Raw genomic sequence first — 16,778 nt, 5'->3', positions numbered from 1 at the left:
ATAATCCGTAGGAAATCCAGTACGCATAGCTGTACGGCTCTCAATTTTTCTAGCTTGTTGAAACGCTGCAGATCCGGCAGGATGCATCTCCAGGACGACGTGTGATTGGGTTCTTCAGCATGGTACAACATGTTTATTGCAGGGCCTATTTCCGTGTGTGGCCACTGCGATTATTCTAGGTACAAAAATGGTGGTCTATTGAACCACCTGGTTGAGGCATGAATTTCAGGCGCTTTAGTCCATTTCGTCCCATCGTCGGCCACGTTTTGAGCCGATGGGACCCAACGCCAGCTGTCCACATCTGATTCTTCTAAAATCTCCCCGATCCGAAGCGCTACGAATTGCTGGAACTTTCGAGCATCAGAACGGATCCAGTAGAGCACATCCTTTTAATCTGTCCAGAATGTTCGTCTATGTATGCGCACCGACATTTCCTTTTGGATACATTTGGCCAGTCTCAGACCTAAGACCGCGGCCATCAGTTCCACGCGAGGTATGGACACGGGCTTCAAGGGTGCTACTCTCGTTTTCGAGGCGGCCAAACTGCAATGTACTTGGCCATCAAGTTCAGCCCGAAAAAATACAACTGCGGCGTAAGCATTCATACTGGCGTCCACGAATGTATGCATCTGCACAGCCTGGGTTCGGCTCACCCACTTCATACACCGTGGAATGCGGACGGCATTCAACTTTGAAACTAGATCAAGCCAGTGTTGCCAATCGGCTTCGTCTTCGTTGGTGAAGTCGTCATCCCATCCGATGTTGGATCGCCATATGTTCTGAAGGATGATCTTGGCGCAGGTCGAAAATAGACATGATCACACTTAAAACACGTCTTTTAGTTGGGCGCTCCTTAGAAGTCTTCGCAAGCAAGTTCGGCTTCACCACAAACGTCAACAGATCTTGTCCAGGTAGCCACCACAGGCCCAAGACCTTCTCTTGCGCTTCATCCTGAGCGCTGATACGCTTGTCCAATTCCTTACAGTCGTCTTCCAGCGGCTGTATAACTTGCTTCGAATTTGATGTCCAGCGGCGCTTCTCGAAACCGCCACTAGCATGAATCCTTTTTACAGTCTCAGCTAACTGTATCATTTGGGCTGCTGCATCCGCCGACTGCAGCCAGTCGTCGAAAAATGTGTTTTCGCAAATCGCCTTTACGGCATCCGGATGCTCCGCTACAAACCGATCGGCATTGCGATTCTTGACGTAATTTGCTAGGGCTGGCGAACAGGATGCTCCGAACGTTTCGGGGAAGCGTGACGAATCTCCATCACGCCAGCGAAACTTCTGTGCCGCTTGGTCTTCTCGGCGCACCTTGACCTGATGAAACATTTCACTTATGTCGCCGGATACGGCGACAGGACGCTCTCTGAAGCTTATTAGCACGCCCATCAAAGATGCTAGTGTATCTGGACCTTTCAGAAAACAATCTTTCAGCTACATGCCTTTAACTTTGGCGGCCGCATCCTATACTAGGCACGTCTCTTTCTTGTTCAGATTGGTGGCTGTAAAGATAGGAAGAAACCACGATGTCGTGTTAGTACTAACTAAGCCGACGGATATATCCCTGCTGCTTCTAATCGAGCATCGTGTTCATCATGAACTCTTTCAGTTGTATACAGCAGGATAGGAAGCGTAGATAAATGCTTCCGAGATTTAAGCAACTGTGGCCCGACACTGGTTAGTCCAAGTTCGCATTGTTCGCGTTGTTTAACGCATACCGTAGTGTGTTAATTTCTGGAGCTGAAATACCCACAGACATAGCCTCGGGCTTCTTGGTTATGTCACCAGTCCATTTAAGACACAGCTGGGTTGCAGCTCGTCTGCAACCGCTCTTTTTTAAGCGTACACTCAGCTCCTTCATCCACTAATGCATATGTGCGCACGCTTTTTGATTTACTATAGAGCGTGTTTAGAACATATCGAAACAGTGTCTTACTTGCGGAGCTGCCGTGCCTTTATCCGGTTGTTGCTACCTTGGCCCGTGTGCTCGTCTTTACTATCACTCATGGTAGGCGTATGTAGCAGCACATGGTGCGTTGACTCGCAACCATCTACATGACATTTCTTCTTTGATTTACATTGATGTGCACGATGTCGCATAAAGCAGCAAAACAGAGCCGCTTTTCCTTAACAAGTTCCCACAGCTGATTTGTACCCATGGATCTAAAGTCGTCGCAATCTGATAGACGGTGGTTACCGGCGCAATTCGCACATGAAACCCTCTCCTGTTCCTGTTGAGAAAGTTGTTGCTGAGAACCCTCAGGGCTGTGTTGTGCACAAAAATTCGCTCTCTAGTGGGCGTGACCATAGTGGCGCACATTGCCACATTAAACAGCCAGTTATCAAAGGTGGCCAAACTGCTACCATCATTTGACATTCGATGCCGGCCCCAGTCCAATTTCATATTGCTGGGCATCTTAGCAACAAGCTCGTTTAGCAGCGCGGGATCGTAAAGATATTCGTGCATACCAATGGCAGCTATCGTTGCGCAATAGTTTTGGACAGCTAAGGCCAGTCGGATAACAGTGTTCAAGTTGTCCGATTTTATTGCTGGTTCCTCTCGTAGCTTTTGCTGCAGCGCATCATGTACTATTTCAGAGCTGCCATACAACATTCGCAATGTGCCTATAGCATACGGGACTGTAGCTGGGATCATAAGTTTTCCACGCACCGCATCCAGGGCTTGCCCTCTGAGGCACTTCTGATGCCTGATGAGATTTTCCTCGTTGCTGAATCCACATCTCTGTGGATCGCTCATAATTGCTGATAAAGATGATAAAGATAAAGAAAATCCTTCAGACACTCTCTGCTGCAGAGAATATTTCAGAATGTTGGCACCGAGACTCGTGCGGGCGCGTATTTGGCAGGGATTTCTAACGTCGAAAGAAAAAACTATTTCTTTGGGTTCGTTGCACGCCGTACGATTCGATTTAATTCGATTCGTATGATGCGATACGATATGATATGATTCGATACGACACGATACGATACGCTAAAATCTTTATTATCTTTTCATTATTTAACAACCTATATTTTATATTATTATGAGACTTACATTCGTGCTCCGTACGCGCTTCTGTTCTCTTTCCCTTCTGCTCAGCTGCAAGCACAAAACGAAAATGAACCTCGTCGAAAAGGCAGATTGTGCAGCTTCGACTTTTTATGTACAAACTAACTCTAACGGTGCGCTTCCAGTGTATGAAGCGAGCGCTACTTACAAAATGCGAGACCCAGTAGGACTTAGTGACAACAGCTATTTTCACTGCGCCCCGTAATAGGGTGTTTCGCACTATTTGGGAAATCCATCCCTCCTTGGTGGAAATGGGGGTCACATAAGGTAACTACAGTGAAAATTGCAGCTTCCTAGCTCTTACGTTTTGGGCTGTGGGTTGATTTATTTATTTGTTGATTTATTTATTTATTTTTTTATTTATTTATTTATTAATGGTCGTCAAAACGAGTGTCTTCCTAATTATTCAATACAATTATTCATACAATCGTCCTCCGCCAATTTACCACTGTTTCGGATGGAATTTCCCAAATCGCTGAAATACGTATTTATAAAGTTCTTATGAAAAAAAGTTTGAAGCAAATCGGACAGAACTTAAAACTTCGCCAAAAATATCTTTAAATCGCATTCCCCCCGAAGAAATTTGAATTCTGCGAGAAGTGTGTAACACGTCTCAAATGATTTTTCTTATAAATCTTTGGAAACGAATATGAGCGCGAAACGTCACCCACCTAATCTTTGACCTCCATTTCCACCAAGGTGGAACGGATTTTTCGAAAAGTGTGAAGCACCCCTCAAATGAATTTGAACAAATATCTTTGAAAATAAGTTTGGGGCCGATCGGATCGTAAAAAAAAAAATTTCATACAACTGTTTTCCGCCAATTTACCACTGTTGCGAGTGGATGTCTACAAGGGTATTAAATCTTCGGCGTGCCGAATATATTCTTATTTTTTCGTGTGAGCCCCGATGCAACGTACAATTTCGCACTTTCCAACCAAATGACTATTTATATCATCGAAGAGAATCCGTAATCGTCTATTTAAGGCAGTGCTAGTTGGACAACAGTTAATGTGTAGTAGGGACAGAACATGTTAAGGTAATCAATCCAGTGGAGTGGAGTCAAGGACAGCCCAGAGAGACGGGTAAAGAGTGGGATTGTCTTACACAAATTGTCAAACACTTTGAACCGCCTCTGGATGGAAATCAGAAAAGTCCTAGCCCAATCGACCGCGGTCGTAACATGCCAGTCGAATTTAATTGTATGATCCAATAAAAAATTAGCTAGACTGTAAGGCGCCTATGTCGACTTGGAATATAATACAAGAAAAAATTTTGTACTAATGTGGACCATATTTATTTCTTTATTACAGGTCCCGCTTTTTGGGGTCTCATCAATCCGGAATGGTCACTCTGTAACAAGGGACGTCGTCAGTCTCCGGTGAACCTAGAGCCGCAGCGATTGTTATTTGATCCGAATCTTCGTCTTATGCATATTGACAAGCACAGGGTAAGTTTATACAGTAAACATTTTTGACTTAAATTGTAAAGCATTTTGATGTTTACATAACAATTTTTAAATGTAAAAGCACAAAACGGCGACTGTACTCATTATCGGTAGCACAGCCCAATAGAGAATGCTTTTTCATAATATTTCGACTGTATGGTCTGATTGTTATAAACATTTAAGAGCTCAAATATAAAATCAATATCGCAGGGCTCTTTTTTTTAAACACGTTGTTTTTCAATATTCAAATGTATGGACTCTGTATCTTAGAAGTAAAATAATTTCCGATTCCGCTCTTAAAAAGAGAAATAAATTACTATTTATCAATCTTGGAAAAAAGGGGAATGCTATCAAAAATGGCGTTGAGTACTTGTTATATTTTTGAATACTCAATAGCAAAAGATGAAGTATGCATAGACCGCAACAACAATATCGGAAGCAGCAACCTGAACCACATTAATAGCATTAGTTACCAAAACGGAAACTGAACCTGTAACATCACAATCATCAGCTGCATAAACAGCAGTGACATTACCTAGCACAGCTACTACCAACAAAAGCATCATCTGCAGCCATCTCTTCAACAACATCAACATCTTGAGCTATGTACATGTTAATCAACATGATCATTACCAGGGACAGCTCCAGCTTTGTCTATCTACACATGATATGTATCGTGGTATTGCCATTGTGAACTGCGTGAGGGGCTTCAGCCTCTAAGAATACACCACTCTTACGGCATTCATACGCAATATGACCAGACTGTCTTGGCATATGAGTTGGGATGGATCTTAATGCCCATCACATTCCACTGGCCGTTGAGTTCAGAATAGATGCGAATACAAACATCCTTTCCCCAGCAACCACCTCTGCTTGTTTTCAAACACTATGCTCGGGATCTGGTGAGGTATATGTAAATATCTATCTAAATTTCATATTAGCGTTACAAGGCCATGGCTTGCATATGCCACTTCCTCACTGTGCGAAGTTGCGCTATGATTATGATAATTACGAAACATGGAAGAGCATTGTAGCATCATATTGCTCTACAGACATTTTCTAAGCTATTTAAAATGGTATTTTTTGGCAGCGTAAAACCTGCTATTTTTCCGGCATCCATCCAGAATTTGATCATTTGGGGCATAAAGATCTGCTGTTCCAAGTAAAGTCACTCCCACCGTCGACGCAGTATTATTAAACTTGATCATTCAAGTCAGTGTGCTGCGGGCGAGCAGAAACGATAACACATATTTATGTATGCACATTACTGGATGGTTTCGAAAACTACAGAAGTAAACAAGTAAGAGGTTCTAGTCGGGAGCTCCAGACTAGGGGATACCCTGAACCCTCTTCTTCCGACAGGCGATAGGTATAAAATGAAAAATACTTGATATATATACATATATACTATTCTAGAAGCTACATGTCAAGTTTGGTGACTGTAGCTCATATTATTTGCTGAAATTGCTCAAATAACAGGATTTCGCTATCGATTTTTATCGATTACTTGGAAACGGACAGACGGACGAACGGACAGACAGACGGACATGGCTAGGTCGACTCGGCTATTGATGCTGATTAAGAATATATATACTTTATGGGGTCGGAGATGCTTCCTTCTGCCTGTTACATACATTTGCACAAATACATTATACCCTTTTTACCCATTTTCAATGGGTTCAGGGTATAAAAAGGTACCCATTCTCTGTGGACCAGGTCCCCCAACGACTTCGTTTTTGTCCGGGTCCAAAACGCGCTCACTTGCTAAGGTAGCAAGAGAGTTAGAGACTACTCATATTTGTCTGGTAGATCGGCATCGCTAATTTTTGTGTTTCGCTCCCACTACAGGAAACTGATTTCGCTTACTCTGAGTGCTTTCAATTCTCTCACATTAACATCTTAAGATCGTTTGAGTAAATTTGGGTGCGTAAGTGTCCGCACCAGCAACATTGCGCACAAATCCTTTTTAAAGGGACGAGTGGAAGCATAATTTCACAAGTTTGTATCCATACATGTACAAGCATTAATTCGTTTGTGTGGCTGTATATAAATTTAATTAGATTTGCAGTTTTTGGGATTTTTGTATGGCATGTGTGTGTGAAGGAGCAGAAGAAGCGCAAAACAATTTATTATTATTGGGGTGTGTTTGTCGCGAGCCAGTGTATTTATGTATTCGTGGTTGGCTTGTTGAACTGTCGTCAGGTGTGAGCGGAGTTTTCTTTCCTTTTCTTTATTGCTTATTATTGTTTATTGCCATTTCACCACTTTACATTATTAGGGCATTTGTGTTGTCTGGCTGTACCAATATGTAGATCATTTATTTTAATATGTTTATTTTTGACCGCGTGATAATTGTCGTACAATATTAAATAACAGTGTAAGAAAATTAAATCTTAGCCTATCTGACCTGCAAGAACCTCATTTAAATACATGTTATCGTGCATATTTAAATATATAAATTTAATTCATTATTATAATTTATTCTATGAAATTATATTAGTTGGGAAATAAAAATAATATAATTAATAGGCTTCATAGGCTTCAGAGCCAACCTCAGTACACAACAGATGTTAATATGTGAATACAAATTTGGTATTTATCATGGTCTGGTATATATAGTCCGTCTGTCCGTCCGTATGTATGAACGCAAGGATCTCAGAACCTATAAGAGCTAGATACTTACTGTAGGTCCTCCTAGTGCCCGCGCTGATCGAGTTTGTTTCCGGTATTCGATAACTTGCCCCGTTTCCAAGTAATCCTGTTTTTTGAGCAAATCTCGTAAGTTATAAGAGCTAGAGTCACCAAACTTGATAAATATCTTCTATAATAGTATGTATATATCAAGTATCTTTCATTTTATACTTATCGCCACCTCCCCCCTACTATCTTATAGGTATAAATCAAGTAAATAATCCAATTTATTATTCGGTTAAAAAGATCATCAAGATCGGTTAAAAAACACAGAAATGATTAAAGAAAACGTGTTTTGACTTTTCTCAGCGGCAACAAGCGAAAATTCCAAAAATTTCTGTATTCATGTACACACACATTCATGCGCGTCTGCTTAGAATTCTTTCAACAGCATTGCAATTGCGATTGTATTGTTTTCTGTACTGCTATTTTAATTCGTTTTTGTCACATTGAGACTTAATAATTGGTGTGGCTATTGGATAGAGGCGGCGGCGAGAAGTGTGGTTGATGCGAGTTCGAACCCAATCGAGGAGACTATTTTTTTTTGTAGCTGGTGTGGCTGTTGAGTAGAGGCGGCAGCAAGTAACGCGGTCAGTTGCGAGTTTTTTTTTAAATTTATCTTTATTATTTCTAAAGTAAACGAGCGCGTTATGCGAGCTGTGTTGGAATAAGAGGGTTCACGGTATCCCCTAGCTGGGAGCTCCCGACTAGAACCTCTTACTTGTTTAATATTGTTATACCCTTGCAGAGGGTATTATAATTTAGTCGTGAAATGTTTAACGCATAGAAGGAGACATCTCCGACCCCATAAAGTATATATATTCTTGATCAGGATCAATAGCCGAGTCGATATAGCCATGTCCGTCTGTCTGTTTCTATGCGAACTTGTCTCTCGGTTTTAAAGCTATCTTTATGAAACTTCGCAGAAATCCCTCTTTCTGTTGCACGCAGTTCATATGTATGTCAAAACCAGCTGTATCGGACCACTTTATCATATAGCTGCCATAGGAACGATCGGTCGAAAAGTAGGTTCTTGTTTGAAAAATATTTTTGTTTATAAAGATATCTTGTTCAAACTCGGCATTTATTAGTTTTTCTATGCTCCACATATATATGCAAAATCCTATTAAGATCGGAACACTATATCATATAGCTGCCATAGGAACGATCAGTCGAAACTAAGTTGTTGTATGGAAAACTTTTTTGTTTTTCAAGATATCTTAACCATACTCGGCATTAACTATTTTCTGTGCTTCTTAGATACGGGCAAAACACTATGAGCATTATGATAAGGTTGGGTCTGCATGGGTATTAAATGTTCGGCGTGCCGAAGATCGCCCTTTCTTCTCGTTTTATTATTGATGTCCTTGTGCATGCATAATTCATACATACAAACACAAGTGTGTGCACTCCCCAGCGGACCAACATGCGAGCCTTTAGCGAGAGTCTCGCAAAATGCTCACAAATGAGCTCGTATGTGAGCAGAAAACGAGTGGGATACATTTTTATCGCAAAACACTCGCACACGAGCGTGGCAGTGAGATCTTTGCGATAAAAATGCGTGCACAGTAGAGAGAATAGTGTGTTGTTTTTGTTTCAAATATTAATCGTGCTCAGAGAGTGCAACATCGTCAAGAGAGAGAGAGAGTAAAAATGACGCGGCATTCGGATGCTGTGTTGTCTTTGTTGTTGTTTCCTACTCAGCCCGAAAAATATGTGTATTTTGGGGGTTGAAAAATTGCTTTGTTCTCTTTTCTATTCTCCGCCGAAGCGAGCAAACACGTGGGTTAAGTGAACAGTGAAAATTGGATTTCTGTAGGGAGGTAAGTAATTAACAAGTGTTTATTAATAACTAAACTATTCCCTATTGCCCCGAAAGTGCTGAAAAGACGTACGACAAATTCATTAGGAGCTCCTGGCGCCAGATAATAGCGGATGATGTTGCAAGACAATGCTCCTGGCGTGGGACGGAGAAAATAAAATTAAAATAAACATACATATATAGTTTTTTTCTTTCATTAATAGTTTTAAATTAAACTAATTTATTTATGTATTAACTTTTATTATAATTATAAGATTGCCAAAGAAATGAATTTTAAATTTAAATCAAATAGAATGTTAATTATTTTTTAAATAAAATTTGAATTGAAAATGAATATTAAAAAAAACATTAACCAACATTTTTATGGGAACAAAATGGGCATTAAACAAAAAAAAGTTTCGCAAACCATATTTCATGCGAGCAGTTTGCATATCTCTTAAGATACTTTTTTAATATAGCTACCTGCTTAAAAAAATATTTTTTTTAATCAAAAACGTATCACAGAAAATATTTTATAAGACTCGTTAGAAATATCAGAAAAGGCTCGCAAAACATATCACAAAAGGCTCGCTAGCCGTATTTCTGGCGACAATCGTAAATGAAACTTTGACTGCCACAAACTGAACGACATATGATTCATATTGCTATCGTTTTCCGATGCGATTGCGCGAGTTTTGTCGGGTAAAGTCTCGCATTTCACCAGTTTGCGATATCATTTGCGACAGTTTGGTCCGCTGGGAAGAACGTCCAGCATACATCGTAACCAAAATAAAAGTAAAATCAATTGGCTGTTGATTTTTTCGCGCAGTGTACTGCGAGAACGTAGCAACGAGAACCATCGTTAACCTGCTTTGTTGAAGGCAGGCACGTTGCTCGTGCAGCAGCAACAAGCCGCGACTTCGGCATTCGTTCGTCATGTTGGCATTTATTGAGCAACCAAAAGTGCTAGATCTGCTTTAAAAAGGGGGAGACAGTTAAATGCTGTACAAAAAAAGCTGAGCCTAAAGCTGCAAATTTAGTAGTGTTTTTGTTTAATTTGTTCAATAAAAGTAAGGGTATTAAAATAAAATTAATTTACAAATTTAAAACATTTTATAACAGCTACATATATAGTCAACTAAACATAAATGTTCTACTATTTAATTTATTTAATAAATTTATTTAATATATTTATTTAAATTAAAGTATATATTTTCATCGACATAGGATTCGTAAGTGCTTGTAGTCAACGCTACGCTTTCCATGGCGTTGGAATCCATACATATGTACATGTTTGTGCACCAACCATACTTAAATGTTTGTGTGCCTTTAAATCTGATAATTTTGGCCGTTATATTGCTTTTGCAATAGCTACAATAAGCCCGCGTCGGCAGTTATATCATTGCGGCACTCTGCAGCTAAACATCACGCACTTTTAAGATAGTTTTCGGCCTTTTACAAGTTACAAGTTTATCAAGTTGTCAAATTCACCGACTTAGTGATGTCAGCGGCGCGTAAATCGCACTAAGGTTGAACTGTTTGGCACTGTTTGGAGAGCGAAAAGACAGTCAGCTGGCGTGTCGTTTTCTCCCATTATGGTCCCGTCGTATTAATCTTGAAGCAGAAAAATAAACTCTCATCAATACAACCTTTGGCCCGCATTTTCCATCCAAGAGGTGTAGCTTTTGGGATAGCTCTGAACATAGATCATATTTTGCATGCGAATTTAACTGCAGTCACAAGAACACAAATATGGAGGTCAAATATGGTGGGTGACGTTTTGTGCCCAAATTCATTCCCTAGGATCTATATGAAAAATCATTTGAAACGTGTTTCACACTTTTCGCAGAATTCAAACTTCTTCGGGGGGAATGCGATTTAAAGATTTTTTGGGCGAAGTTTTAAGTTTTGTCCGATATGCTTTAAAATTATTTTCAAAACTCTACATAAATACTTAATAAATACGTGTTTCAGCGATTTTGGAAATTCCACCCACTACAGTGGGTAATTAGCGACAAATGTTTGAATGAAACTTTTTTTGCTTACCATCCGATCGACCTAAAACTCATTTTCAAAAATCTTTGTTCAAATTCAGTTGAGGGGTGTTTCACACTTTTCCAAAAATGCATTCCTCCTTGGTGGAAATGGGGTTCAAAGATTTGGTGGGTGACCTTTCGCCCTCAAATTCATTTCCAAGAATCTACATTAAAAATCATTTGAGACGTGTTTCACATTTTTCCCAAATCCAAACTTCTTCGGTGGAAAGTGCAATTCAAAGATTTTTTTGTTGAAGTTTTATTTTTTTCCAATTTGCTTATTTTCAAAGCTCTTGATAAAAACTTAATGAGTACGTGTTTCAGCGATTTGGGAAATACCACCCGCAACAGTAATAATTGGCGGAAATCGTTTGTGTGAAAGTTGTTTGTTTACCGTCCGATCAGTTTCAAAATCATTTTTAAAGCTTTTTGAGAACATTTACTCTATACGTGCCACGGGTAAGGCCGGGATATACCCGCTAGTATACAATTATATAATATATAAAATAAATTCTCTCAAAGATCTTTGAAAATGAGTTTGAAACCGATCGATTGTATATATATATATATATACATATATAAATTTTTTCGTCGCATTTAGATGTATAGGCGTTACTCACCTTAGTGTTTATATTCTCTTTGGCCGTTTGCCTTAAGAGTAATAAAAACGAGTAAGAAGGGCTATCTTCGGCACGCCGAAGATTAAATACCCTTGCAGACCCAACCTATTCATAATGCTCATAGTGCTTTGCCCGTATTTAAGAAGCACAGGGAAAATAGTTAATGCCGATTATGGTTAAGATGTCTTAAAAAACAAAAAAGTTTTCCATTCAACAACTTAGTTCACGACCGATCGTTCCTATGGCAGCTATATAATATAGGGGTCTGATCTGCGTGCAATAGAAAGAGGCACTTCTGCAAAGTTTCATGACGATAGCTTTAAAACTGAGGGACTAGTTTGCATAGAAACAGATAGACGGATATAGTCATATTGACTCGGCTGTTAATAAGGATCAAGAACATATATACTTAATGGGGTCGGAAATATTTACTTCTGTCTGTTACATACATTTGCACAAAATACACTCTACCGTTTTTACCCATTTTTAATGGGTTCAGGGTATAAAAAGTATCGATTATATCAGCTAAAGTTTTCCAGAAATACGAATTTATTCGATTTAATTTGAAAATGCATTTATGCTTGTTAATGCATGCATACTTTACACACATATGTACATACATACATATTAACACCAGCTGCAGCTGGTTTTTTGGGCTATCCTTATTTTTTGTTTTTTGTTTGGACCCTTGTAAACGGTATTTTGCTTGTGTCATGAAATGTCTGACTCATCAACAGCCGAGTTGATGCATCCATGTCCTTCTGTCTGTTCCTATACGAACTAGTCTCTCAGTTTTAAAGCCATATGACCGTCTTTCTGTTGCAGTCAGTACATATGTCGGAGCCGGCAACATCGAATCACTATATCATAAAGCTCTCATAGGAACTATCGGTCGAGAAGTATGTTTATGTATACCAAACTTTTTTGTTTATCAAGATATCTTACCCAAACTCGGCAGTTATAAGTTTTTCTATGCTCCCTACAAATATGCAAAATCCTATGAACATCAGCCCACAATATAATATAGCTGCCATAGGAACGATTGATTGAAAAGTCGGATCTGATAAGAAGATAACTTTTCCAAATTCTGAATTTATTTATCAATTAATTTATGTTTAAAAACGCTGGTATATCTCTTAAAAAGGTGTCCAATAGATAGGTAAAATAGTGCTAAGCTTGAGCAAGCGACCGCTTCGTCTCCACTCCATAGCTATAAATCAAATAAAGAAACCAATTCCTACAACTTTAAAAATTATATTGCACAATAAGATCTCCTACTACAACACCACTATATCATTTAGCTGCCATAAGAAAGATCGGTCAAAAAGTAGGTTTTTATATGGCAAAATATTCTGATTTCGAAGACATTTTTATCAAACTCAGCATTTACCAGCATTACTATTCTCACATATCTCAAAAAAAGGAATGTCTGTAAGAGTATTAAAACTTAGGCCGAAGATATCCTTTTATTTGTACACCTTGTGTGACGGCGAGTTAGCAAAGGAGCATGTTGGTCCCACTGAATGAGAAGACTGCCACAGAGACTGAAATGTATTTGAAAAGAGAGAAAAACAACTTGTTTCATTTATTTTCGAAAACCTCGAACCGGCTCATATTGCAACCAGCCTAATGATCCATTTCGGATCTTCTTTGATACGATAAGCAGTTCACGGTATTGTCTGTTGGCTGTTAAGCAAGTAGCCGTGGTCTGTACTCCTAATTTGTATTCGTTATTGTGCTTCGTATCCTACGCTATACGACTGCGCCTCGGGGTTCTCGTGAAAATATATATACTTTCTTGGTGATTAATAACAAATCATCAATTCCATATTTTGGCCCAACTTGAAGGTCAATATTGCCATAACACCGAGTGTTTTCAACCCAAATGAAACCTTTAGTAAAAAGTTGAGTATGGTAGCTCTTACGGCTTGGGCTGCAACACAAAACTAAATTGTCTATGTGCACTATAGCGATTGCCATTGAGTATCTAACAATTTAATAATTAGTACTCTTATGGGTTGCGATGTGCGTTGGTCACATTCCAGGTAGTCAGTCATTCAGGTTCAACTCTTATCTATATATACCATTTTTTTAATAACTAAAGAAGCAATTTACCGGAATCCTTTTACTTTATACAAATTTTACACAAATCCCATAAATGATACGTATTTTTCCCCTCAATTTAAAAATATATTTTTCCTTCCCCAACAGATAAGTGGAATTATAAGCAATACTGGTCACAGTGTAATTTTTACAGCCGGTAACGAAACTGTGGCGAATTACGATGGCATGCAGACACCAGTGAATATATCTGGCGGTCCACTTTCTTATCGTTATCGTTTCCATGAGATACACGTACACTACGGACTTAACGATCAATTCGGCTCCGAGCACAGTGTTGATGGCTACACATTTCCGGCAGAGGTAAGTTAAAACGACTGAATGACGGACAGTCGGATTGTTGCTTCACAGGAAACTGCTTTGGCTTACTCTCTTTCACATGATTTGTGCGATAGAACGGCATCGCTGCTTATGTTTATCTCGCTCGCACTTACTCTCAGTGCTCTCAATGCTCTCTTTATGTCTAGGTACCGTTTAAATGTTTGTGTGAGTATGTGTTCGCACAAGCAAAATTGCCCACAAATTCAATTTTTCTCAAATATCTTCCCTTTTGAATGGAGTAATATGAAAAAATGAAAGGGTTTGCCACGTCGATGCGAATTTCTTGCATTTTAGCTCGATATTGTTGAAAAGGGTACCTTAGCGTTGGCATGTATGCATTTAAAAGTTTTTGGAAATGCTATTCACGCATACTTGCATATTTTGTATATGAATAAAAGCATTTATGCGCTTGTGTGCCTGTTGGACCCTGCCTGCCTGTCCGATTTAAATTTGACAATATTTTGGGATTTCTGAATTTCGAGCTCTATACACACACACACAGACACATATGTGTCTTGCCAAAAGTTTACCCTTTCGGCCCAACGGGCTGCTGCAGGTAATAAGGGGTCAACACTCATTCATCAATTCAAACTTAACATCATAAAAAAAAGGGCGCGCGTCAGACGCGTGCGAGTAATGAAATTTTCTTTTGCGCCCATGATCTGCCCATTCACACACATTTGTGTCTGTGTGTAAAGCTCAAGCTAAACACTATATCATATAGCTGCCAAAGGAACGATAGGACGAAAAGTATTTTCTTGTGTTAACAACTTTTTTGTTGATCAAGATATCTTGACCAAACACGGTATTTATTAGTTTTACTATGCTCCTCATATATATGGAAAATGCTATCAACATCGGCCCACTATATCATATAGCTGCCATAGGAACGATCGGTCGAAAAATAAGTTGTATAGAAAACTTTTTGGTTTTTTAAGATATCTTAACCAAACTCGCCATTTATAAGTTTCACTATGTTCCCTACATTTATGCAAAATCTAATTTAATGTTGTATGGAAAACGTTTTTATTGTTCATGATATCTTAACCATTCTCGGCATTAACTATTTTCCATGTGCTTCTTAGATACGGACAAAGCACTATGAGCATTATGAAAAGGTTGGGTCTGCAAGGATATTTAATCTTCGGCGTGCCGAAGATAGCCTTTTTTTCTCTTTTCTGTTTTGAGTTGAGCTATGTTTGATTTTGACAGAAAGGGGTTCCGGGTGTCCCCTAATCGGGAACTCTCTACTAAAGCCTCTTACTTATTCTTTGTAATAAACAAAGGTCTAGTTAATGGGCATATACTAGCTAAGTGAGCTTCGCTCAGTTACAGACCATTTATTAAAAAAATGTAAAACCGCATGCTGAGTGAAAGACGGCGGAAGATGCGTAAACAAAGTAAAAGGTTAAAGATTAAAATGTACCCCTTGATACGCTTTTGTGGCCTGCTAATTTGCCGAGCCATTTGCAGATGCATTCTGGCTATGTGTTCAGGCAGCTGGAACTGATTGTCCTTTCAGCTGCTCGTTTGCTGCTTTGGTTGCTTTCTTCGACTTTCCTTGTATTAAATGATCTTTATTGATTTTACTGCCCACTCCATAACAGATAATGGCTTCCAGTAAAGTAAAGCCTTCACTGGCGGCATGTCAACAAATGGCAGCAAATTTCTCTCAGCTATTGTTTTCCTGCCTTTTGCTTCGTTATATTTTTCTTGGCCTGGTTCAGTTCCTGTAACCATAATGTGCAGCTGTTGCCAATTTGTAAGTTGCTGTATATTGAGCTTATGCGTCTAATTAGTAAATGCCAATGGTGATTAACTCATATTACAATGCTGCATAGGAAAACAGATGGGAGACCAAACGAGTAAAATTGTCGTATATGGAAAGATAATTTAACAGCTGTAATGAAAAACGAGAATATACCCCTATCCTAGCAAGGCTCGAAGGGTTCAAGATAAAAACATATATTTATTTCTTTTTTATATTTTTTGCTTAGATATATTTATATACATTCGTACCTATATATATGTATAAGTATTCAAAAATATGTATAATCAAAAATAAATAAATAATTGGTTTTATCTTGAACCCTTTTGTTACAGCCTGAACCCATTGAAAATGGCTAAAAAGGGAATAATGTTTTTGTGCAAATGTATATAGAAGGAAGAACGAAGCATCTCCGACCCCGTAAAGAACATATTTATTTATTAATAGAAACTAATCATAGAGTTAAAAACAAAATGATAAGTGAATTCCAGTAATGGCTGTTAGGGCCTTCAGATAGATAATAGAAGGCACTTATTTTGCATGATAGAAGTATTAACACTTATTTACGGTTAGCAAGTAGATCTTTATAGATATTTTATAATGTTTGGTTAGGGTGGGAAAGGATTTTAGTATATGTTTCAAGTCAACTGTTCTATTGTTATGACATGAAGATGCTTGTGAGTGCTATATTGTTCTATAAATTGTGTTTTTGGGTTAGTTTAGTATGGCCAAGTTATTTTGAGGGGTCTTGTTCATATAATCATCTTTATATATAAAACTGTTTGTCCTGACTGACTGACTGACTGACTGATTGGTGATCAACGCACAGCCCAAACCGTAAGAGCTAGGAAGCTGAAATTTTCACTGTAGCTACCTTATGTGATGTAGGTGCACGTTAAG

General features: G+C 38.8%; 1 protein-coding gene across 1 annotated transcript in view; it reads left to right on the top strand.

Annotated features, from left to right (window-relative positions):
• Positions 1-14,092, top strand: part of LOC135439652 (carbonic anhydrase-related protein 10-like) — a gene marked incomplete at its 3' end in the record, with an annotated part of 122,499 nt that extends 108,407 nt beyond the window's left edge. The window contains exons 3-4 of the mRNA XM_064698400.1: positions 4,387-4,523; positions 13,880-14,092. Coding sequence (XP_064554470.1) covers positions 4,387-4,523; positions 13,880-14,092 — 350 coding nt within the window. The remainder of the gene's footprint in view (positions 1-4,386; positions 4,524-13,879) is intronic.
• Positions 14,093-16,778: the final 2,686 nt, after the last annotated feature.

The sequence above is a fragment of the Drosophila montana genome, unplaced genomic scaffold, assembly GCF_035044405.1.
Source record: "Drosophila montana isolate Dmon_TW-CO22-7 unplaced genomic scaffold, ASM3504440v1 contig_753_1, whole genome shotgun sequence".
In the NCBI taxonomy this organism is placed as follows: domain Eukaryota; kingdom Metazoa; phylum Arthropoda; class Insecta; order Diptera; family Drosophilidae; genus Drosophila; species Drosophila montana.
Note: the sequence above shows the minus strand (reverse complement) of the source record. Positions and strands in the feature narration are given on the sequence as shown.